General features: G+C 39.1%; 1 protein-coding gene across 5 annotated transcripts in view; it reads left to right on the top strand.

Moving 5' to 3' along the window:
• Positions 1–25,442, top strand: part of ELOVL6 (ELOVL fatty acid elongase 6) — a 136,095-nt gene that overhangs the window by 97,200 nt on the left and 13,453 nt on the right. For all 5 annotated transcript variants that reach the window (XM_082463003.1, XM_082463002.1, XM_082463004.1 and 2 more), the window contains one exon: positions 18,034–18,185. In XM_082463003.1, the coding sequence (XP_082319129.1) occupies positions 18,034–18,185 (152 nt within the window). The remainder of the gene's footprint in view (positions 1–18,033; positions 18,186–25,442) is intronic.

The raw sequence follows: 25,442 nt of genomic DNA, 5'->3' as shown, positions 1-25,442 counted from the left end.
CAAATAAATTAATCATTAAGCCGATTCCTCTCTATCTCAGTACCTGGCATCATTATCCACCCTTGTTCATCAGGCCAAAAATCTTAGTCTTCTTCCTTGGTATCTGGCACCACGCATGGTGTTTCAGGATGTCCTGTCAGGTATACAGATTTGTCTACTTCTTTCTGTTCATGTCTACTGTGACCACATACCAGCCGGCATCATCTTTCATTTGGAAATGAGATACAATATCCGTTTAAATGTTCTCCCTGGTGGATTTCTTATATAGTGATAAATCATTATCTTTTAATATTGTTAATAATTATACATTAGTCTTAATTATATTAACTATTAATGTTATATTGATTATTGTAGCATTTCTGATTGTATTATAGTCCATTCTTCACACAGCAGTCTGAGTTATCATTAAAAACATAAAGCACATCATGTCACTTCCCTGCTTAAAATCCACCAATGCCTATGCAGTGCAGTTAGAATAAAATAAATTTTATGGTTTTGATTATTAATTCTTAATATTACTTTCACTGTAACCACATAAAAACCCTCAAAGGCCATACAAGTGCTAGTCCCTGCCCACCTGTTGAACCACGTTTCCCTGTAGCCCCTGTCGCTGCCAGCCTCGCCGGCCTTGCAGCACAAGCACGTGCAGCTCACTCCTCATTTGCCGTTGTCCATCCCTCTACTTGCCATGTTCTTCTCCAGGTCTTGGCCAGACTGTCTCCTTTTCATTAGCTCACATGTCACCTCCTGTGAGAGGCCTCCTCTAACCTCAGCAGATGATCTTGCTGTCCCCCATCCTTAATCATTATCACCTCACCCAATTTTATTATCATTATGTCACTTGCCACTATCTGAAATCTTTAAGCTATTTTTTATGTATTGTTATCTGCCCCCCACACAGACACTAGAATATAGGTTCTGACACTAGGTTCCTTGTCTTTTTTTCTTTTTTTAATCCCTTGAACCTAAAAAGAATTTAGTATGTAGTAGGCATAGAATAAGGTTTTTGGGTTTTTTTTTTTTTGTAAGCCTTTTTATTTTTGGTATATCATATATACAGAAAAATGCACACATAGTAAATGTAGAACTCAATGATTTTTTTCGAACAAAGTGAACTCACTTGTGTAAAACCCATCCAGATCAAGATATAAAACATTACCAGCACCTTGGAAGCATCTCTCTGTGCCCCTTCCCAAGTATTATCTCCCCAGAAGTAACTACTACTCTGACTTCTATCATCAGATTAATTTGACTCTATTTGAACTTCATATGAACAGAATCACACAATATACACCCTTGTGTATCTGGAATCTTTCATTTGTTATACTTGTTAGAAGCATACATGTTTTACATGTAGCTGTACTGTATAGTACTTCATTTATTCATTTTATTTTACTCTATCATAGGTAGACATTTGGGTTGTTTTACCATGGAGATATTATGAATAATGCTGCTGTGAACATTTGTATACCTGTCCTTTAGTGTGCACTATGTTGGCATTTCTGTTGGGTTTTTACCTAAAAGAGGAACTGCTCAGTCAGAGGGTTTGGCTTTAGGAAATTCTGCCGAACAGTTTTCCAAAGAGTTTGTACCAATTTAAGTTCTCACCAACAGCATGTGAAAATTCCAGTTGCTCCCCATTCTCACCAACCATTGATATTGTCCATTTCTCTTAGCTTTAGCAATTCTGATGGGTAACTTAGTCGTTTCTTCTTTTGAAATAAATCAGGTGCCTGGGTGGATTAAATCTGTGAGAACATCTTTTTTTTTCCCACCGCTGTTGTATGTTTGTCAGCAGATCATAGGAACATTCACACTGTGAGGAATAAAAAGGTAGCTGTAACTAGAATAAAAGATTTTTTTAAAATGAATAACCCCAGGTAGAAACAATCGGATAAAATTAAAATTTTCTAAAGGGATAACTGCTCTGATTTTGCTCACGTTGGGTGCCAGATTCTTGTCTCAGTATTCAAATAAGGCTTACGAGTTATGATACTTACATGTAACAATACCAAGGGGTTCCTTAATTTCAAACGTCTATGGAGTTGCTAAGGGGTTTGTGGATAACAGTCAAGTTCATTATGATTCTATAATGAAAACTTGATACAGCCTATCATATATAGTTATATACAGTATATTTTAGAGAATAGTTCTGATTTCACCCTCATCCTCTCATGCTTTGTAGCATTCTTGTCCCAAAACATTGGTACTAATGTTTATCTCTCTTTCCTTAGCCACTCATCACTAATTCTTCATAAAGGTATTCAATTCATAGCTTCAAGTGCTGAGTCATTATCAGGCAATTTCTTCAACTTGCCTGATATTGGTTTGGTGTTGATACTGACTGTGACCATGTGATGCTGGAGCTCAGTTTTATACTCTGCTTGTTAGAGATTACCGTTTCTGTGCTGTAATACTTCCATGCAACACCACTTTGCCTGTAATAATTTTGATCAAGTTGGGTTTCATTCTATCATCTCTTCATTATTGGAAACTTTGATTTGTTTCTGGAAGTCATTTTAGTATTTTTATCAAAGACGCATATGTCACCTATGTTTGGACTTTTTGATTTGTCTTTGGTTCCAATATTTTAAATCATTAACTGGAAAATCCATCAAATTTGTGTTCTTGAAGTGATTGCCCAAGGTACAGGAGTTTGAACTGGGAGATGGATTTGGCACTCTTTTGATTTAGGTAACATTTTGCTTAGGTAACATTTTAGGTGGCATTTCTCCCAGAATAACAAATTTTCCTGATATACTGTCTTTGACCCCACTTTAAAATGTAAGCTCCAAGAAATTCGAGACCTATCTATTGAGTTTACTGTTGTATGCCCGGTACCTAATGTCTTTCTAAACTTCCTAAACCTTTCTAAACTTCTCCAGGCCCTAAAATTTCAGGACTCTCCTTCACTCAAAATAGCGCCTGAAACATATAAAACACACAAGAAATAATTGGTTGAATGCATGAATGATTAAAAACTCCTGTCCCTTCCCTGTCTAGAATTCTTTAGGGACCTGGACTCTATCTGCACTTGTATTAGTTGAAAAGTCACCTAACACCCCAGGAAGAGTAAGGGAGTGTCAGTCATTCCCTCCTCCAATCTCATTTGTCTTTAACATCTAATTGAGAAATTATGGGAATTTCCGGTAGAGGTGGAGGAGCAGAAGAATCTGTACTTTGAAATTCAAAGTTTTGATGGGCTGTGGGTTATGGGAAAGGAAAGGAGTCAGGACAAGGGAGGAGGCCAGAACGGGAGGTCGGAAATGCCACACACAAACCAACTGCCTCCCATTTGTGTTCTAGGCTATATTTTTTCTTTTCCCTTCTCAAACATCAGATGGAAACTGGCTTCTCCTCCAGAGGAGAGAAAAGCCCTAAAACCTCAGGGTCCCATCTTCTTTGCTGGGATGGCTGGGAAGTCAGGAGCAGAGGTGGAGGGAATTCCCCTTGTTCCTCAGGCTCATGTTTGATAAGGAAGTGAGAAGACCTTCTCCCCTGAGGAAATTTACAGAGGTCTGGAGAGTTCAACTGTGCAAGAGGAGGCCATTCGGAAAGTTCAGTAGCGCGGTGATCTGTGAGACAAGAGAAAGCAAAGTCCGCTGACTTTTGGGTTTTTTTGGGTTTTTTTGTTTGTTTGTTTGTTTTTAAATTTATTTATTTATTTTTGGCTGTGTTGGGTCTTCGTTTCTGTGCGAGGGCTTTCTCTAGTTGCGGCGAGCGGGGTCCACTCTTCATCGCGTTGCGCAGGCCTCTCACTATCGTGGCCTCTCTTGTTGCAGAGCACAGGCTCCAGACGCGCAGGCTCAGTAGTTGTGGCTCACGGGCTTAGTTGCTCCGCGGCATGTGGGATCTTCCCAGACCAGGGCTCAAACCCGTGTCCCCTGCATTGGCAGGCAGATTCTCAACCACTGCGCCACCAGGGGAGCCCTGTTTTTGTTTTTAAATTTATTTATTTATTTTATTCTTGGCTACATCGGGTCTTAGCTGCGGCATGTGGGATCTTCGTTGTGGCATGCGGGATCTTTCGTTGGGGCACGTGGGTTTCTCTCTAGTTGTGGCGCATGGGCTCCAGGGCGCATGGGCTCTGTAGTTGGCGGCACGTGGGCTCTCTAGTTGAGGTGCGCAGGCTCAGTAGTTGTGGCAGGCATGGGCTGAGTTGCCCCTCAGCATGTGGGATCTTAGTTCCCTGACCAGGGATCAAACCCACGTCCCCTGCATTGGAAGGCAGATTCTTTACCACTGGACCACCAGGGAAGTCCCTGGAAACCTTTGTTTTTATTACCCAATCCTACTCATAATCATAACTACCAGAGCACACAAATACCCATTGAGTTCCTATTATTCATAGGGCCCAGGGTAACTCACAGGCCCAAACCACTTCCAGCCTTAGGCACCAAACACTTCTAAGATAATTTGTGAAAGCACACTTAATGGTTGTTAAAACTTTTCCTGCCTTGAGGGTTGAAAAAAAAAATTCCTCTGTGGGAAGAAAGAGGAATAGGACTGATGGAATGCGAAACCAGTCCAGGTGCAAAGTGTGCTTCCATGTGGTATGAAACATACGAGCTGGAGATATTTCCATGCACTTGCGGTCCCAACCAAGTGCTTGAATGGGCTTCAGATTTTTTCCAGTATTAACACAAGGGATCAAAGCTTTAATGCTCTCTATTTTTGTGGTTAACATTGTTGTTGTTTTCAATTGTCAATCTGTTAGTAGTCAGGTATGATTTCTTAACTAAGAGACAAATATATACATAGATGTCTTTTCTTAAAAGTTAACCAGAATATTGTCGTTCAGCTCTAACAGATTGACCTTAAAATTTTTTGTGTTTGAGGAAGAAAGAAATGCACCAAAATAAACAGAGCAGTTGGAGAGTGTCAGCATGTTCCTAGCTCTTACAGATTCACAGAACACAGTTACTATGTGTGTTTGCTTCAACAGAAATTAGAGAGATTATAGATGAAAATGATGTATGGAGGGAGAAGAGAAGTAGCTGAGGGAGATTAAGAGGTGCAAACTTCTAGGTGCAAAATAAATGAGTCACAGGGATGAAACGAGTGTAGGGAATACGGGCAATAATTATGTAGTGTCTTTGTATGGTGACAGATGGTAACTAGACTTGTTGGGTTGATCATTTTGAAATGTATAGAAATATTGAATCACTATGTCGTGTATCAGGAACTAACACAACGTTGTAGGTCAATTATACTTAAAAAACGAACAAACTCTTAGAAAAAGTGATCAGATTTTTGGTCACCAGAGGTGGGGCGTGGGAGGGGAAGTTAGATGAAGGTGGTCAAAATGTACAAAATTCCAGTTATAAGATAAATAAGTGCTAGGGATGTAATGTACCATGTGATCAATATAATGAACGTTGCTGCATGTTATATATGAAAGTGGTTAAGAGAGGAAACCCTAAGAGTGCTCATCACAAGGGAACAAAATTTTTTTGTATTTCTTTAATCTTGTATCTATATGAGATGATAGCTGTTCACTAAACTTGATTGTGGTCATCATCTCATGATGTAGATACATCAAACCATTATGTTGTACCCTTTAAACTTATACAGTGCTGTAGGCCAATTATATCTCAATAAAATTAGAAGAAAAAAATGATGTAGTCAGGAAAAGATGTGTTGATGAAAGACTGTGGTGTTATCAATAATAATGTTTTACTGTTGGCTAGTGAATAATTTTAACATCCATCAGCTTATGTGACCCTCAGGACACCTTGTGATGTAGGCAGAATATTAGACAATGCCATTTTCATTTTACAAAGGAAGTGAGATTTATGGGACGTGCCCTAAAGCACTCAGTACTTGGAGGAATCTGGTTGCCAGATTTTCTTTGCCTAACACCAGGGTGCCTCTCTTATAACACTTTAAACTTCTAGAGGATGCCTTAGTCATCAGAAATATTTTCATATAAATTATCTCAATGGATATTATATTTTACTAGTGATTAGCATTACCTTCCTACATGAATAGTCTTATTTAGGGATGTGCATGTCTTGTTTAATTGGGTGAAGACAGATGAAATTTTTCATATAAAACTTTTCATAGGCATAATAATTTAAAGTAGTCATTTTGGTCATCTCCACTTTTTGCTGCTAGTAGATAACAGACTTGTCTCTACTCAAAAATCTGGATAAATAAGAAAAATGGAAACAGACAGTAAGCAAGCCAAGGGTCTAGAGAAGAGTTAAGGAACAGAGTGGATTTTTCTTCTTCCATTAGACTTCGTATACCCAAATGTATCACAATGTGCTTGTCTATGCTACGATTTCTGTTTTCAAAATTATTTTGTGATGAAATTGGGACCACGAGTCCCTGTGGCCTCATTGTACAGGTCTGTGGGAGGCTATACTTTGGGCTTTGAGGTGCAAGAGAGGGAAAACTCTCAGACTTCCATGGAGCCATGGGAAGTTCGTGAAATGAAAGTGAGAGGATCCCACAGCAGACTATTTGGATATTCACAAAGGTCAGAATAGCCATGCCAGTATGTTGACAGTTTTAAGAAAGGGATTCAGAATTGGCCACGAGTTCAGAGATTGTAAGTGCTGTTTAGGGTTTGTGGCTGGGGTCTCTTTCAGAGGAGTCGGTGAGCTCTGCAGTATTAGTCACTGCCAACCACTGCCGGTGTGTCACTTTTGGAGAGTGACCCATCTGGGCACCATCTATAAACACCTTACAGTTGAAGAGGTTGAGTTTCACCTGGAAGATAAATTCCCAGCAATTCCTAGGAATAGCACTACAATGAATTTTCACAACTGCCACTTTTTAACGTGCAGGCTCAATGTTCTGAGATCACCAGTTATCTGCTAAGACTTAGGCTCTCTCTAGTAAGTCGGTAGCTCTCATTGAAGGGCTCCAGTCAATATCTATCTGTCTATCTGTCCATCCCTCTAGTTTCATGTCGGTGGTGGTGAATTGATCTGTGTGAGAACTACTGTATTTCTGATGCAAAAGACCCAAAGATGGGGAGGCTGGGTCTCCCATGATCACATTATAAAGTTGCCAAAGAGCTCACCAGATGTTTCAGGCCATGTGATCCTTTGGCAAATCTCCCAGAAATTTCCCTGGAGATCTGTATATCCCTATCTTAAAAAAATATATTAACACAAGATATGTTTTAGAAAGGAATATCTTTCCCTTTCCTACTATCTCTTTTCAATGGTGGTGTTTGAGTGATCTCTTAAAATCTTTTCAATTGAAGTAAGGTATGGCACAGGGCCTATCACGTGGTAGGCATTTATACTTAATAAATATTTATGAAATGAGTATTGTTTAAATTTACTTTATTTGGTATGTCTTGTGATTATAGTCATTCAGTTATGGTGAATGATGATGAAAATTTCAGAAAAAAAATAAATCAATGAGCTGCTTTAAAAGATTAAAAATTTATCTAATGGATTTTTAGATTAGCAGCCCAAAGAAAGGAATTAGGCACATAAAGAGCAAGAAACTTATGACTTATGTTTCCTCCCTTTCTTTTATAGTTATAATATGATCTGACAGAAGTTTAGGGCTCAAATCCTAAAGGACATTCCTAGTCCGCAGTTTTAAGGATGTTGAAAACTGAGGGTCATCGTGACTTTTTCTCCTCCTTCCCTCCCTTCTTTCCTTCCTTTTTGTTTCAGTTTTTGCATTGGATTGGGTTGGGGAACAGACTGTTTATACAGATAATGTTATATATCATCAACTCAAGTATTCTCCCAATGAAATTTTCATTAATCATCCCTCAGAAAAAAACAAAAAAGTTTGGTTTCCTCTTGCAGTTGTGAAACCTAGTTAAGACTGTGCAATGGAGTTAACGGGTCAACGCTGTTAGTCTTGGCACTGGAGTTATCACTGTCCTAGTAATTTGGGAATATTCCAAAAGAGATTAAGAGTTTTTCTCAAAGGAACAAAGTTTTCTATAAAACAAGACGTGTAACCACTTCTGTGGTTCTGGTGAGTTTTTGGCCTCAACATTAATCTCTATTATGCCCACATTTATTTTCAGGTTCTTTTTAGTTCATACAAGTCTCTTACTTTAATTTTCTGCCATACTTAATAGGGGTCACTGATGGTAAGACTTTATCTCTCTGTTCCCATTTGTAAAAGTCCAGAAACCAGCACACAGTTCTTTCCATATGTAGGTGAAAGCCAATAAGCCTTAGTCACAGGCAAGTCTCCACTTTCCCAGGAATGAATTAGATGACATCCCATCAGTGGTTGAATTCAGAGAGAAGGGTTCTCATCTAGGACAGCAGTGATACAGAGATAGGCAAATTTCTTCATCAGTTACCTGGGCAGCTTCATCCAGAGGTTCATGGAGTGGGGAGTGGAAGGCAGCCTGGAGGATGAAGTCTCCAGGGTGTCCCTAACCCAGAGCCAGGACTCATAGGTGCTTCCACATCTAAGATGCTGAGTGAATTGGTATGAGATGGGTTCTAGGCATTAGAATTGTTTTAGCACGCATCTTGGTGATTGTCATGTCCAATCAGGTTGAGAACCACTATCCTAAATGAAAGCCAACTGGGGAGTTCAGGGTCAGTGCTGGGTAAAGGGCAAAGCACTGGAGCTGTAGTCAGAAGATTCTGTTACTTAGTAACTGTGTAACCTTGGGCCAGTCCCCTGCCTTCCCCATGCCTATTTCTCTCTTTGTCTATATAACCAGGAGAGTGGTGCCCCATGAAGTTGTTGTGAAAATCAAATTTCATAATGTAGGAGCTCAATAAAGTTCTTTAAATGTCATGCCACCATCTAGTTAAGTACTTGTCAGCCAGAATTGAAGCTGGCGTCATGTGGTCTGAGAGTCGGGGCAAAATAGCAGTGGCCACCTTCCACTGTAGCCCTGATGGGGTGGAGGCTACTGGTCTTGCCAAGGAAGTGAAATTCCTGTATCTCAGATTAAAACATAATAACAGTGGCTCAAGTAACATAAAAGAAAATCCTGCCTATTTTATGAAACAGTGTGCAATCAATCAAAATTCTGAATTAAAACTAAACTGTTATAGTTCTAGAGCCAGGTATCATATTTCTTTGGGGGAATTCTAATTGAGATCCATTATGGCATTCTAATTGAGATCCATTATGGCTCCAGTAGTCTTTATTCTTGCTATTTTTTTTCATCTTGCCACTCTTCCTTACTCTCCACTCTGCCAGGCTGGTCTATATCAAGTTAGTTTTTCAAACTTGACCCAATATTTTTTGCCTTGTCAGATACCTGGAATAAGTGTGTTATATCCAAGTTGCACACTCCAGATGCAAGGACTGTACCCTGCAGTTTTCTCTAAGCAACAATTCAGATCCTTAAGCCTTCTTCTTCCCCCCCCCCCCCCGCAAACGCTTAGGTTTACAAGTTAAGGTAATAGACAGATACATCAGAAAGTGCATCAATACCAAACCATCCTACCAAACTTCTAATAAGAACATCTGTTTCAGACTGAAGTTTTCTGATTTATCAAGGGGATTCGTGGTGGGTATGGAGAACAGTCATAGAGTACATGCCCGCCTTCTCTCTGTCTGTCAGGGAACCAAAGTATCCACTAAGATAGCTTCTTTCATGAAGTCTTTAGCTCTGATAGACTCCACACGCAACATGTAGCATTTACTTAGTCTAGGAGTTCATGAATATCATCCCATGTGATTCTATTTAACAGTAGATACCATTACAAGAAATGCAGTGGAAGCTACTCCATATTTCAGGGTTTAAATGATATTTCTCCAGAGGCTTCCTCTATCCTCCCATTCCTGTTCTAAACTAGGTTCAGCTTTTCTGCTCAGGATTTGCCGTGTATCTCAGTTTCAATTATTTATTTCTGTCCCTTTTCGTGGTTGTTGTTGGCTGTCTGATTCCCCTGTAGACTAAAAGTTCCATCTAATATATCTGATCTCTGAGAAGCAAAGGAGTTATTGTCTAAGTAACATTCAGACCTTTAAGGTATCTTTTTTTTTTTTTTTTTTTTTTGCTGAGATATAGTTGATATACAAAATTGTGTTAGTTTCAGGTGTACAGCATATTGATTCAGTTTGGGGTTGTTTTTGTTTGTTTGCAGATTATATTCCCTTATAGGTTATTACAAGATATTGGATATAATTCCCTAAGCTATACAGTAAACCCTGTCGCTTGTCTATTTTAGTGTATAGCAGTTTGTATCTGTTAAACCTATACTCCTAATTTATCACTCCCCACCTCCCACTTCCCTTTGGTAACCATAAGTTTGTTTTCTATGTCTGTGAGGCTGTTTCTGTTTTGTATACAGAGTCATTTGTATTATTTTTTAGATTCCACATAGAAATGATAGTATATACCATTTGTCTTTCTCTGACTTATTTCACTAAGCATAATATTCTCTAGGTCCATTCATGTTGCTGCAAATGGAAATATTGCATTCTTTTTTATGGCTAAGTAATACACCAGTGTGTGTGTGTGTGTGTGTGTGTGTGTGTGTGTATATGTGTACCACATCTTCTTAAGCCAGTCATCTGTTGATGGACACTTAAGTTGCTTTCATGTCTTGGCTGTTGTAAATAGCACCACTATGAACACTGGTGTTCATGTGTCTTTTCAAATTAGAGTCTTTGTTTTTTTCTGGATATATACCCACGAGTGGAATTGCTAGACCATAGGGTAGGTTCTACGTTTTTAATTTTTTAAGGAACCTCCATACTGCTTTTAAGGTATCATTTTTTTTATTAATAAAAAACCCAAGGGTTATTTGATATCAGACTATAAATATTAGAAATGAGAATTTAAAATTAGGTTTCTAATAGCTCCTGAAAAAAAGCAATGCATGGATATTGTAAAACAAAATTCTAATAGGAATGATTGTTAACAGCTTGAATGGTTTTCCTTCATAAATATTTTTATAACTAACAGTTTGTGTATGCATAATCTCTTTAAAATGTACACAAATTGGATCATACTATAGAATGTTCTGCTCCTTATATTTTTCACTTAATCATCATTTACCCTGGAGCTCTTCTATGTCAGCACCTAAGGCAACTGTACCTGGTATATTTTATTGCTGTATTGTGTTCATTGTAATGTATTTAATAATTCTCATGTCAATTATATTAGGACATTTATATTATGTCCTAACCATCTTTTTGCTTTTTTTTTATTAATTTTTAAAAATTGAGGTAACGTTGGTTCATAACACTATATGTTTCATGTGTACAATATTATATTTTTATTTCCATATACCCTACAGTGTGCTCACCACCAAAATTTTAGTATCTATCACCCTAGAGTTGATGCCCTTTACCCATTTCACCCTTCCCCTCTGGTAACCACTACTCTCTCTTCTACATCTACATATTTTTGTTTGGTTTGCTTTATTCATTTATCTTTGTTGTTAGTTTATTAGTTTTTTATATTCTACATATGAGTGAAACCATATGGTATTTGTCTGTCTCAGTCTGGCTTATTTCACTTAACTTAATACCCTCAAGGTCCATCCACGTTGTCCCAAATGGCAAGATTTCAAAAGATGTGTGTATTTTTAATTTTGGTGTGTGTGTGTATATATATATATAAAATGCAATTTTAGCCTCATGTTTCTTGATCCACAAGGAACTTCAAACTTTCTAATGGAGATATGCAATTAAATATGCCAATCAAGATAGATGAGTCACACTTAGAAATGATCACTCCATAAAAAGTGAAAATGTACACTCTGAATTGTTACTGGAGAAAGAGTAGAGAAAGTAAATTTTTTAAAACTACGATGTATATCCCCACTTAACTGCTGATTTATTGGACAAAAAAAAAAACTTCACACATTGATGGCTTGTTATATTATTATTGAAAAATATGTTTTTAGCAAAGACCAGACTAGACCAAACTAAAATAGACATTCTCTGTTAAGGATACCTGTCATCAAGTGTGGAAAGGTGGGTTGTCGTTAGAGACATAATACTGATATGGACATGCCATCATTCCCTGTCACAAGCATGGCAATTTTTTGGTTGTTGTTAAGTTGCTTTAACCTATTCTGGGATCATTGAGTATTCTTCCTATTCTGGAAACTGTCAGAGTCTAGGACAGTTGTCAGAGTCTAAAAGAGTCTAATGGCAGTTAAAGTTTGTTATCAGGAAAATCAGTGGCCTCTCCCATGTTTATAAAGAGTAGCTACTGTTAGATCAGACGTTCCCATGTTTTGACAACTGACAAAATTTCACAAGTTTTTTCTTTTTTCTTTTTCTGATTATAGGATACAAGTGTAATGAAATGTTTTTGTTGCTCAATCCTGGAAGTAATTGCACCTTTGGTTATTGAGTTAGCTGGGAGTGGGGAGGGGGGAAGGGGGTCAGTGTGGTTGGCACTTCATAATAAAAAGTCCTTGAGAAACCTTGTTTTGAGTCCAAAATACCTTACATTTAAGTTGAGGGCCAAGAAGGGAGCAATGCTAAAGTGGTTTTATCAACTATTAATGTTCATGTAGAAATAATTGAAAGTATTATTGATGATTTATACCCAAGGCTCTTTCTTCACAGGGCAGAATTCTGGAATTCTTACAGTCATTACTGAGGTATTCCACTTTGACTTCCAGATGGCACTAAAATTGGAAGGCTAGAATACAGGGTTATTTAACTTTTTCTCAAGTAAATACATAGTCAGACCTCATAGTCAGAGTGTGGGTTTGAAAGAAGATTAGCCATATCTCTCAAGCTTTTTTAGAAAGGACCCCAGCACTTACACCATGAATTGTTCCATCAGAATTTGAAATTTGTTTCTACAATACACATATATTTGTTTATTTACATGTTTATTGTCTCCTACAATGAGCTGTAGAGACTCTCGCTGACCCAGTGAGTACTCTAATATCTGACACTTGGCGGATGTTGATGACATAGGTGTTGATTCAATAAATAAGTCAGTTTTTCTTCGCCAGTCCCAGTGCCAGTGTGTCATCCATGGGTTGATCAGGGATTAGTGTTGTATCTCAACCTCATACTAAGAAGTTGCAAGCTAGTATCATTGTGATTATTTATTCAATGTATAAATTGTAACTAGGCACCTATTTAAAAAATATATTTTTTAACTTGTCAATCTAATATCTGCTTGCTTTAAAATAGTCAAACAATGCAGAAATGCGTATGGTACAGAATAGAAGGTTCCTATCCCCACCCCCAGAGTATCACAGTAACAGTCCGATGGGCATTCTTGGCACTTCCTTGAGTACATCCGTGGCAAATGATTAATGATGATGAAACAGGCTTCTTCTGGACCAGAAATCCAGAACATCTGATAGAGAAGAAGCGCCTCAGTTAATCAGGCTGTGATGTCCTCCAGATCTCCTTGCTGCATTGTGCCTAACATAGCTAAAGGGGGCAGAAACATCCACTGCACCCTCCACTGAGCTCTTCCATTAACTGTTATAATCGAAACTAGATTTTGGTAGGAAAAATGATGTATTTCTTTAAAAAAAAAAAAAAAAAAAGATGCTCTTGTGACCTTAACAGCTAGAAAAGGGGTATGATGCAGTAAGTAGTCATCTGCCCTCATTAAACACAGTGGCCCAGACTCTCGGCCTCTTTGAGGCCCTAGATTTAGAATAACCTTTATCATCTGATCGAAAGATAAATTTCATATGAACCAGATGCTTTTCTATATCAACAATCTCTCCCTCAACATGTTCTATAGAAAATGCTCATTTCACATTCTACTGTGAACTTGCTATCACTTATTTTGTGAAAAGTTGGCTCATGAAATAAAACACTTAATAAACACTTAACAATAAAACACTTAATAAAAGGAATAATCATTAGTGCAAATCAAATTCTCAGTATATCAGTTTCCTTGACTTTCGATTAGGGATAATTAGACTTAACCGCTCTTACCTGATAAAGTGAGATGAGAGTTAAAAGTGATTTTCAACATTGAAGGACAGACCAAGTAAAGCAGCAATAATAACAGCAATAAATAGTAATAAAATAATAATAGTACAATAAAAACTGTTTTATTCAGCACCCATATATTAGAGGCTCTATGCTAACTAAATACCTTACTTATATGGTTCTACAAAATTCATAGAACTAACTTACAAGTTAGGTATGATTATTATTTCAGATGAATAAAGACTTAGAGAGGCTAAGTAATTTGTCCAGTCATTAAACTAGTAAATGAGAGCACTGTGATTGACATTTGCAGCTCTCATCTATTGGTAGTGGCTTATACTGGTTGGGAACGTTGATGCAATGTGCAGGCATGGCCAGAGAGTATGTCAAGATTGATTAGTGATATCCGCCAGAAGTATGAGTAAGGACTGGGCAGAGCAGAACATAAGCTGCATATTTGTCTCTTGCATCACATCAAGATGATGTGACTTAGGGAGGAAAAAATGTTTGCTCCCTTGAAGTATCACAGTCTAAGGACCCTGTGCCCTGTGCCCAGTTATAACAAAAAGCTGTATGGTTCCAAAGCGTACAGTGGCTGAGATGTGCCAGAGGCAGAGCTACTGGCTTCCCACAAATAACAATCATCCCCCTGGCCAAGCAGCTCCCCTACGGCTCCCCAGCAGTAGCATTGTCACATCACAACAAAGCGCCTTTGCCCTCAGACACATAGGCCCAATGGCTGGCACTGAGGGTTTCCCTGAAAAATGCACTGTCCTCTGTTTTGAGTCAGCCTTATTGTTCAGAGCTTAGGGAGTGAGGCTTATGTCCAGATATGGGACAATAATATGTGCTATGCTCTTGTTGCCAGTAATGTTGTGGGTCACCATGATACCTAAACTTTCAATTCTGCAGTGCTCTGAAATGACCTCCTCGTGCCCTAACCCTCAAAGTTTGGATACGTATTTATGCCTGACTCCAATACCACCTCCTCCGAAGTCTTGCAGCAGCAGCAGCCAGAGTCAGTGTATTGATTCTTGTCACCCCAGCATCTAGAACATTGCCAATAAATATTTAACAAATGAAAGGATTAATAGCTGTGCCGATACTTAAGAAATTAGGTATAGTTAAACTACAATGAGTTTTGAGACTCAGGAAGATAAAAAGGTAGTAATTATTTCCTTGGATCTACACTGATCATGTGTGAAGCACACAGTCTAGCAGCAAAATATAGTAGAGGAAGGGCTCAGCTTCCTGGGTGTGGTGGGCTTGACTCAGTGGGGAGAGACATGGTCCCTACAATGTACTGATGGTTCAGAAAAGTCATAGGTCTGGGGTAAGGAGCAGAGACCGATGCATAGTGAAAGTGTGTCATTTGTGTGTTTCTTTGCTTTTGGCTTGTACAAAAGTCACTGACATATCTCCCACTGGTCTATGAAAGGCAGATAACTGATACAGTAAGTAGTTCACCAGCAGTGTCTATGACTAGATGTATTGGGTTGGCCAAGATTTGATAGCTACCAAATGTTAACTAGTATTCAAAAGTCTCCTGAAGTCTCTGGTGTGTTGTGTCTGCTGGGATGCTTTGGGGTGTAAATAATAAAAAGCAAAACTCCAAATAGTTTATACAGTAAGGAAGTTTTTATCCCCAAAACGAGAAGTCTTGTGATGGGGTCACTGAAAGATTGGTTAACTCAGCAGCTCAGTCACATCTTGAAGGAATACTTTGCCATCCTCTCTGACTTAGCTTTGTCCTCAAGGTAGCTCCCTCCTGGTTGCAAGATGGCTTGCACTTGCAAGCAATATGTGGTAATGAGCAAGGAAACCTTTCCCAAAAAGGCCCCCAGCAGCCCTCTCCTCACATCACATTGGCTAGAATTGGGTCAATGCCCATCTTAACAAATCACTGGTAAGGGAAGTGGGAAGTGGGAAGTTACTAAAACTTGCTTTAGGTCATTAGGATTTACTCCTAAGTTGAAGATAAGGTCACCTTCCTTAGGGGAATCATGAGTTGGGAGAACCTGGACAAAATCAGGGTTCTTTTAACACAGAGAAGGAGAAAGGGACTTGGCCCTTAAATAGGCAACCAACAGTGTCTGCTCTGTATGCAGTGGACATGCCATATCAATATTTCCATAATACCTTCCACAGCAACAAGTCAGTCCCCAGTTTGCTAATAATCTTAATTTGGTGATGGTGGCAACTTTTCCTATGAAAATTTAGCCATCATCTGGTGAGGTAAAGACAAACCATGAAAAATCAATTCAGGTAAGACGGCAAAATCTCCATTACCTGACGTTCCCAATGAAATCCAACTCCCCATTCCCAAATCGGGACAGCTTATTGACTGTAAAGGCTTAGGTCATTCCAGCAGGAGGGGACATTTCTTTGAGACAAGAAAGTGAAAAGGAGCAGCCTTCAAGTGAACATGGGGAAGAAAAGCTCCCTAAAAAGAGGAAAAGGCAGAAAACTGAAAGGATCAGAAAGTGCTGGAATGATTGGCTCACAGTGAGTGGGAAGAGAATGGCAGGAAGGAAGGTGAAAAAGGGGGGAATGAGAGGTCATTCAGAGCCTTGCAGGTCCCACTAAGGAGTTGGGAGTTACATTCTAAGTACAGCGGGGAGACACTGAAGGATTAAACAAGATCTACAAATGTAAAATCATACCAATAATCCTATGCAGGATTGTTTTATATGTTGGAAAGAGTCACTCTGTTTAATGTAGGCCATATGTCATTAGAGAAGCTACTCACAAAATCCCCACTTAATAGACAGTTGCCAGGAATTTAACTTCATTACCTTGGTTCTGTGCAGAGTTGACCTTTAGTTCTCGCTGGTGGATGCATGTTTGTGGACGGGGTAGCCTAGTGGAATGACTTAGTCGGAAGCAGCACTTAAGACATTTTAAATAAATGATAATGCCTCTGAAAAGAAAGAAAACTCCTATTTCCCTGTTGGGTGAGGTTGCTGCTCATTTAAGTAGCTGTTCACTAGTTTATCTCCTGACTGTTTTTAATTTAATTTTCCTTTTTTAATCGGAGCATAGTTGAGTTACAATGTTATGTTAGTTTCTGGGGTACAGCAAAGTGATTCAGTTATACACACACATAAATTATTCTTTTTCATAGTCTTTTCCAATATGGTTTATGATAAGATACTGAATATAGTTCCCTGTGCTATACAGTAGGAGCTTGGTGTGTATTTTATATATAGTAGTGTGTATCTGCTAATCCCAAACTCCTAATTTATCCCTCCCCCACCCCCTTTTCCCCTTTGGTAACCATAAATTTGTTTTCTATGCTAACTGACTTTTAGAACCTAAAAAGGGAATGCTGCCAGAAATAGGATGGGTAAACACATCTCCCCCCATGGTCAGCCAGCTCTCCTTTCAGTCATGCGTGTGGCTTGTGAACTCTGGGACACATGCGTACAGGGTTCACTACGTGACGGAGGTTGCCTGTTCCAGTTGCCAAGTCCTTTCATACTTCATGTTACATCATTGAGCTCAACACACTCCAGAGCTCTCCTGTTTCCTTAGCAGTTCCTTGATAACAAGTCCATATGTCAGTTTTCTTTTCAACAATCTCACTTTTTCAACAGTCTTTGAGCACCCACGCCTATGTAGAGGCAAATACAATAGAGGGCATTGAAGGAGAGTGCTGGAGCGGTGTCAGTGAATGGTTATGGGAGCTCAGGGGCGTGAACCTGGATGGACTTCGGCGGGTGGAGCGGGGGTTCTGACAGCAGAGCTAAGCCTTCTTCCTCTGGCTTCTGTGAGAAAGACGGGATAGAGAGAGAGATTCAGGGAACAGAGCCAGGCGATTTGGAGAATGATTGGACAAAGGACAGAACTGAGATAATTCCAGGAGTTTTCAGCCAACCCCATCTCATCCCAAGGGATAGTTCTCAAGCTGAAAAACAAAGGTTATCAGAATTCTTGAGATCCTGCCCTGGATCCATTCCCCTTTTCCATGACCTCTTTTTGGAACACTGGTGCAGAATAAGTGGCATGGCCTTCAGAAGAAAGCAGTGAGGAATTTTCCTACTCTTGTTTACAAAACATTTTTAAATGCTTCTGGGTAAATGCAAATGACGTGATGCCTCTCTACCTATTTCCTGCCGATGGCAGTCTTCTAAGAATGGTTAATGTCAGATGTGAAATTATTTTCCTGAATGTTGTTTCTTTTCTCTTTTCATTATGAAGTATATTCGGTGCTCTTCGAACTGGTGCTTATATGGTGTACATTTTGATGACCAAAGGCCTGAAGCATTCAGTTTGTGACCAGGGTTTTTACAATGGACCTGTCAGCAAATTCTGGGCTTATGCATTTGTGCTAAGCAAAGCACCCGAACTAGGTGAGTGTCTTCTCTCCTTACATTTCCTCCCCCAAACCCCCACCCCTTTGTAGCTACACACCCACAATATTTATGGAAAAACGAACAAAGAAATAATTTGAAGGTCCTGTTTTACTGGTTGCAGGAAAGTTACAATGAATGAATTTGCGTTCTTGACTAACTTCCACTGTTTTTTTTCTCTCCCCTCCTTCCCTCCTTTTAAATAATTGTACATTGAATAAAAAGAGCAGAATAGTTTACATAGAACATGCACGTATCCAAGCCTTACTGAAAACACACTTCCAGAGGCTTATAACATCTACCCAGCCCCTTCTCTGAGGCCATTAACAGCTGAGCTAATATTAGAATATTGGGAAAAGTTAGCCACACAGCTATTTCCCAGTCCCACATCGAAGCGTAATTTCAGCTCTGGAGTTTGGACGCAGACTAGGAAATTCAGCTTTTTGGGTATCCTCATGTTCTCATTAACGAAATATTAAGTGTTAGTTTCTGGTGTTGTTTAATTTTAATCATCAAAGAAATAGGCCTTAGGGAAATGTAGTTCATCTTCTAGAAATTAATCCAAAATACTGGGGCTAGAAATTAATCCAAAATCTATATATGTAGATTCCTAAGGTTTTTTCTTTAACTCTTTAATAGTCTTAATGTAAGTGTGGCACAAGTTAGCAGAAACAGTGAAAAATTAAGTAGCAAGTGTTTGACAAAGACACGGTTCCCCAGGAAAATATCTCTATTGCCAGAGAAAGGGATCCACCAGTGATAATAAGCTCTGAGTTCATCCATGAGCAGTGCTGGCCAGCATCTCACAGACTGGTACATATCCTTAGGGGACGCCTGTCCATCCTCTGGGTTTCTTTTTTTTTTTAATTATTAGCACCTTTAATTATTATTTATTTATTTATTTATTTTGGCTGTGTTGTGTCTTCGTTTCTGTGCGAGGGCTTCCTCTAGTTGCGGCAAGCGGGGGCCACTCTAAATCGCGGTGTGCGGGCCTCTCACTGTCGCGGCCTCTCTTGTTGCGGAGCACAGGCTCCAGACGCGCAGGCTCAGTAGTTGTGGCTCACGGGCCTAGTTGCTCCGCGGCATGTGGGATCTTCCCAGACCAGGGCTCGAACCCGTGTCTCCTGCATTGGCAGGCAGATTCTCAACCACTGCGCCACCAGGGAAGCCCCCTCTGGGTTTCTTAATGTTTTATCTGGAATTAAGAATTGGCTTACTTAGTTCAAAATTTTTATTTATAGATTGTGTTCCGTCTCCTGTTTCTCCTAAAAAGGGGGTTAGAGGTCGTAATTTCACTATAAGCCACCTGCAGTATTAGCTATCAAGTCTTTCTGAAAGGTGCCCCTAGTTTGTGTCTGTGTCTGTTCACAGTGGATATGACGTTTCTCCGATGTGTGCATCCGCCACCTATAGCCACTCTCCGCCGCAGGCTGTAACCTGATGCCTACAGAGTGCTGACAATTGGTTTGAACTGTTGGTTTGACCACTGTCTTCCCAGGTCAAAGACAAAGGAAGAGCAGCGGGGGAGGGAAAAAACTTTAGCGCTCACACACAGAGCCTGTGAAAACAGTCTTAGAGTGAAATGCATTAGTATGGGTTCATTCATTTATTCCTTTAATAAATTTTTTAAACTTATTTTTTATTGAAGTATAGTTGATTTACAATGTTGTGTTAATTTCTGCTATACAGCAAAGTGATTCAGTTATACATACCTAAACATTCTTTTTTTATATATTCTTTTCCATTATGGTTTATCACAGGATTTTGAATATAGTTCCCTGTGCTATACAATAGGACCTCGTTGTTTATCCATCCTATATATAATAGTTTGCATCTGCTAACCCCAAACTCGCACTCCATCCTTCCCCCGCCCACCCCTTCCCCTTGGCAACCACGAGTGTGTTCTCTATGTCTGTGAGTCTGTTTCTGTTTCGTAGATAAGTTCATTTGTGTTATATTTTAGATTCTACATATAAATGATATCATATGGTATTTGTCTTTCTCTTTCTGACTTTCTTCACTTAGTATGATAATCTCTAGTCCCATCCATGTTGCTGGAAACGGCAATATTTTGTTTTTTATGGCTGAGTAGTATTCCATTGTATATATGTACCACATCTTCTTTATCTGTTCATCTGTTGATGGACATTTAGGTTGTTTCCATGTCTTGGCTATTGTGAATAGTGCTGCTCTGAACATAGGTGTGCATGTATCTTTTTGAATTATAGTTTTGTCTGACTCTATGCCCAAGAGTGGGATTGCTGGATCATATGGTAGCTCTATTTTTAGTTTTTTAAGGAACTTCCATACTTTTCTCCATAATGGCTGTACCAATTTACATTCCCACCGACAATGTAGGAGGGTTCCCTTTTGTCCACATACTTTCCAGCATTTGTTATCTATAGACTTTTTAATTATGGCCATTCTGACTGGTGTGAGGTGGTACATCATTGCAGTTTCGATTTGCATTTCTCTAATAATTAGCAATGTTGAGCATCTTTTCATGTGCCTGTTGGTCATCTGTATGTCTTCTTTGGAGAAATGTCTATTTACATCTTCTGCCCATTTTTCAATTGGGTTGTTTTTTTGTTGTTGAGTTGTATGAGCTGTTTGTATATTTTGGAGATTAAGCCCTTGTTGGTCACATCGTTTGCAAATATTTTCTCCCAGTCTGTAGGTTGTCTTTTCGTTCTGTTTATGGTTTCCTTTGCTGTGCAAAAGCTTGTAAGTTTGATTAGGTCCCATTTGTTTATTTTTGCTTTTATTTCTATTGCCCTGGGAGACTGACCTAAGAAAACATTGGTAAGATTTATGTCAGAGAATGTTTTGCCTAAGTTTTACGGTGTCATGTCTTATATTTACGTCTTTAAGCCATTTTGAGTTTATTTTTGTGTATGGTGAGAGGGTGTGTTCTAACTTCATTGATTTACGTGTGGCTGTCCAACTTCCCCACACCCCTTCCCACTGTATATTCTTGCCTCCTTTGTCAAAGATTAATTGACCATAGGTGTGTGGGTCCTTTAATAAATTTATACTAAGCACCTACCATGGGCCAGGCATTTAAAACATTGAAATGGAATTGCTACTTTATCAAAAAAAAGAAATTTATAATATGAATTTAATGAACCAGGCCCCCAGGCAGCTATTTTTAGTATTTGAATTAGGACCACTAGCTGCAACGTCTTAGGCCAGAGAAGTGTTTTTCAGACTTGGAGCTACAGACAATGCCTAAAAGTCTACAGATGTGTTTTTTAGGAATTTCAAAATTCTGTGAGGATATTTTAATTTTGTGTCTTCATGTATGAATAAAAGAAAAGATTGTCTTGCCAGCTACATTTCTCATAGTGATTCTTTCTTCATTTAGAGTCATAGAGTCTCTTGAGTCAGATCACTTTTCCTGAAACTGGTGTTGGTCTGAGAATGTGAGCATGTATTTTTTCTCTTGGGTTTTTGTGACGTTTCCTTTAAAATAAATTCATACATTATTAAAGTTAGAGAATTATTCAAACTGAGAGATATCATATCCCCTTGACCCCTATACTTTATTCTGTATAATAAGTATCCTTATGAATCCCCCCTGTGTTTTTGATGAAGAATTGACTACAGATACATGAATACAGTAAATGCATGAAACTTGACTCCCCTTACATACCACCCCTGAACACCTTTACAATTTCCACCTCCCTACCCTCAACAAGTACTTTTTTTTTTTAAATCAGAAAAGGTGCCTCTATGCTTCTGGCCTTTAAGCCTCAAATTGCAAAGGAGCTACTTCAGTCTTTGCTTCTAGAAGTGCCTTTCCCTGCCAGGACTGCTTGTCTGTGTTCTGAGTTTTACCCAGTTGTGTTTGAGGAACTTGAGAATAAAATAGTCCCTTTTACCTTTTGAAGGAATAATATATTGAAGAGCCACCCTAACCCACTCATAGTGGTCATTTTCCTTCAACGACGTAAGTAGCCCTGTGCTGTCTGTCCTCCCAGCTTCCACTCCAGATGGACACCAACATCTTAAGGTGGTGGACAAGTTAGGATTCGTGGATGAGAACTGTTAGTGCATCACTCAAAGGTACTTGTGCTATAATCCTCTGTCTTGTTGGAGTGTTGTTGGTCCTGAGGATGTTAGTGAATCACCTGTCTTAACTAATCTAGACCCGAACATGCCACTACCTCCTGCCCCCATGTAGACCTTGTAATTGGACACAATTCTGTTCCCTCTTGAGCCCAAAGGAGCTGTACTCTAGTCCCCTGTGCCACTGGCTTGATCATTGCTTTCCCTGGAGAAGCTTCATTCACCACAATAGTTTATAGGTTGGTTATCAAACAATCCATTCCTTCACACTTCAAACGTCAGATTGAAGTGTTGACAATGGGCTGAAGAGCTGAAAAAAAATTAAATCCCAAACTTGACACAGCTCAAAAATAATGAGGCTAGTGTGTGACACCAATTCTTCATGTAATTTCAGATCCGATATTTTCATGGTCTGAGTACCCTTTTTCATTTCTAAAATATGACTTGTTTTCTTTCAAATATCCTGGAGCTCACTTGATAGCAGTCTTCCCAAAGTAAACTGCTGAATCAAAACAGATCCAAAAATCAGTTCACCTAATTTAGTGAACATGTGTGCTTGGATGGTTTTTTGTTCGTTAGAGAAGTTAAATTCCTTCCCTGTTTTTCACCCTTAAAAAACTTTGTCACTACTATTTAATCAAGAAAGCTTTATGCATTTGGATTACTTAGAATTTTTCTTATTCTTCTTTTCAATTCTTCTTTTCAATTCTCTAAGATTCTGGACTCCCTATGTGTACCAGAAAGAAAAGGTCTTGTGAGAAAAAAAGAACAGTTCTTCAATGTTCAATACTGAAACTCTATTTCCCCCCCAAAACCTGCATGCCTGCAGTTTTCACTGAAGTAGTTTTTTATTGTGGCAAAACATACATAAACTTTGCCATTTCTAAGTGTACAAGGCTGCAGCATTAAGGACATTTGCATCGTTGTGCAACCATCACCATCATCCATCTCCAGCACTTTTATCTTCCCCAACGGAAAGCTCTGTGCCTGTTAAACACTAACATTCCCCCTTCACTAGCCTCTTAATAGCGAGAAGGGCTTTCTGTGTCAGCAGAGAACAATGAGCTCATTTCAGTGAATTCCAGGGCTACAATCTACTAGAATAAGTAAGGGGAAGAGAGCCACCGACCTGCTTTGTGTGCCAAAATCTTTGAGTGACTACTGTTTGAATTATATTAAAACCTGCTGAGATTTTGTTTTGTTAAAACTTGGAAACATCTGCTCTGAGTCTAGGTCCTTGCTCAGTTGAGCTTGTCATTGTTTTTGAAACTCTGACTCAGCAGAGCTCCAGCTAACTCGCAGAAGAGAGGAGCACAGCCATCTGTAACAAACACACACACACACAGTGGGCTCTCCATCTCTTGGTGGCCATGCATGCCCCGGGGCTGCTAAATGCTCATGAACTTCTCCAGAGCTGCACACAGGGCTGCACTTAATAGCACGTGGGCAGAAGGCATAGTTCAGGAGGAATACTTAGGTATGGGATCACCAGGTCCTGCCTGCAGGCTGGCTCTTGACGGAAAATAGCTGAACCAAAGGTTAGAAAGACTGATAAAGAACATGAGCCAGAGGAAACTAAGATATGTGACACGGCCGAAACGTTCATGAGTCAGAAGTCCCACTGCTTACACTTGGCCAAAATTCTTTCCATAATGCTAACAGGACCTTTGGCCAAGAAAGATTGGTTGGCCAACATTGCATCCACAGTCCCTATCTTTTGTTTGTATTTCTAGGTCACTCTGTAGCTTTTGACAGGCCTGGAAGTGCCATCGTCTTGGTATAACTGGCTCATGACAAATTAAATGAGTTATTAAGTGGTTTTCCCCAGAGGAAAAATAATTCGTAACTGCCAGAGTTGCATGACTGTTGCATCTCAGCTGCGATAGCAAAAGAACCATGAGAGATCTTGGGGAGCTCTTTCTGGAACCCCACCAGCTTCCTCTCACCCAAGGAAAACTACGCTTCTCTGGGTTGGTGGCCTGCTTGGGGACAGTAACCTTGCTATGGCATTGGAATGCTACTCCTGAGAGGCTCAGGGCCATTACTAGAAGATCCTCATCTTCGTCACTCCATCTATCATCCTGCATATCTGTTCTGAGAAAAATTCTTATGTGTATCTAAATTAATTTCATTTTGAAGATCTCATGACATGTCCTTTGCCCCCACCTCCCCGTATTAAATGGAAACACCTAGTGTGTCTCAGATCAAGCCTGAGACCACCACCCCGACTCAGACAGGAAAAACACAAAGCTATGTTCAATTCCAGATTTGTAGCTTCTGTGTTAGCCCATTCTAATATGGTCTGTGTTTCGTCCCCTACCACTCTTCCCACACTGAAATCGTTCTTTAGACAATAAAGTTTTAACATAAAAGTGGTGATAGAGTTAAAATTAAATCTAAAGAATTTAAAATTTAAAATGCTCATTACTTTAAGGCAAATAACTTTTATTATAATATGTTTGAATATTGTACAGGATTTATATTTATTGTAGTTAATACTTAGAGACTCATAAAAAAAATCTCAATTACGAATGAATAAATTTGTTTTTAACGTACAATTCCTTGGACTTCTACCTTCTTTCCACTGGGAACAAAGGTAGGCTGGAATTACTGTGTCTACATTATAGTCCATAGAAGGAAGGGAGGCGCAGAGTAGTAATTACACAGAAATAGTGGATCTTTGACAAGCACACAAAAATAGCACAGTGTAACATAAGTAAGTAGACCCCAGGTCTCCTAACACTAGTTGTGTCCCTTAAGCATACAAGTGAGAGTTACCATCACCATCGATCGTTATTAGTCGGTCTGACATTTACAGGCTTAATATGTTAGGCATCTCATAATAGAGAAGAGGACTTCAAAGAAAATTTTATAAGAGGTTCAGAAATGCAGCAGCTGGAAATTTTCCTTTTCTGTTCTAAACAAATAAGAAATAATAATGTTGGGGTATTTTGTTTGTTTTTTGTTGTTTTTTTTTCATATTCCCTAGGTAGCAGCTGACTTTATTTTTTATTGAAGAAGAGCTGATTTACAATCTTGTGTTAGTTTCAGGTATACAGCAAAGCGATTCAGTTATTTTTTTTTTCAGATTTTTTTCCATTATAGGTTATTACAAGATATTGAATATAGTTCCCTGTGCTATACAGTAAATCTTTATTGTTTACCTAACTTATCCCTCGCCCTGCCCCC

The sequence above is a fragment of the Balaenoptera physalus genome (assembly GCF_965194825.1).
Source record: "Balaenoptera physalus genome assembly, chromosome: 5".
NCBI lineage: Eukaryota > Metazoa > Chordata > Mammalia > Artiodactyla > Balaenopteridae > Balaenoptera > Balaenoptera physalus.
Note: the sequence above shows the minus strand (reverse complement) of the source record. Positions and strands in the feature narration are given on the sequence as shown.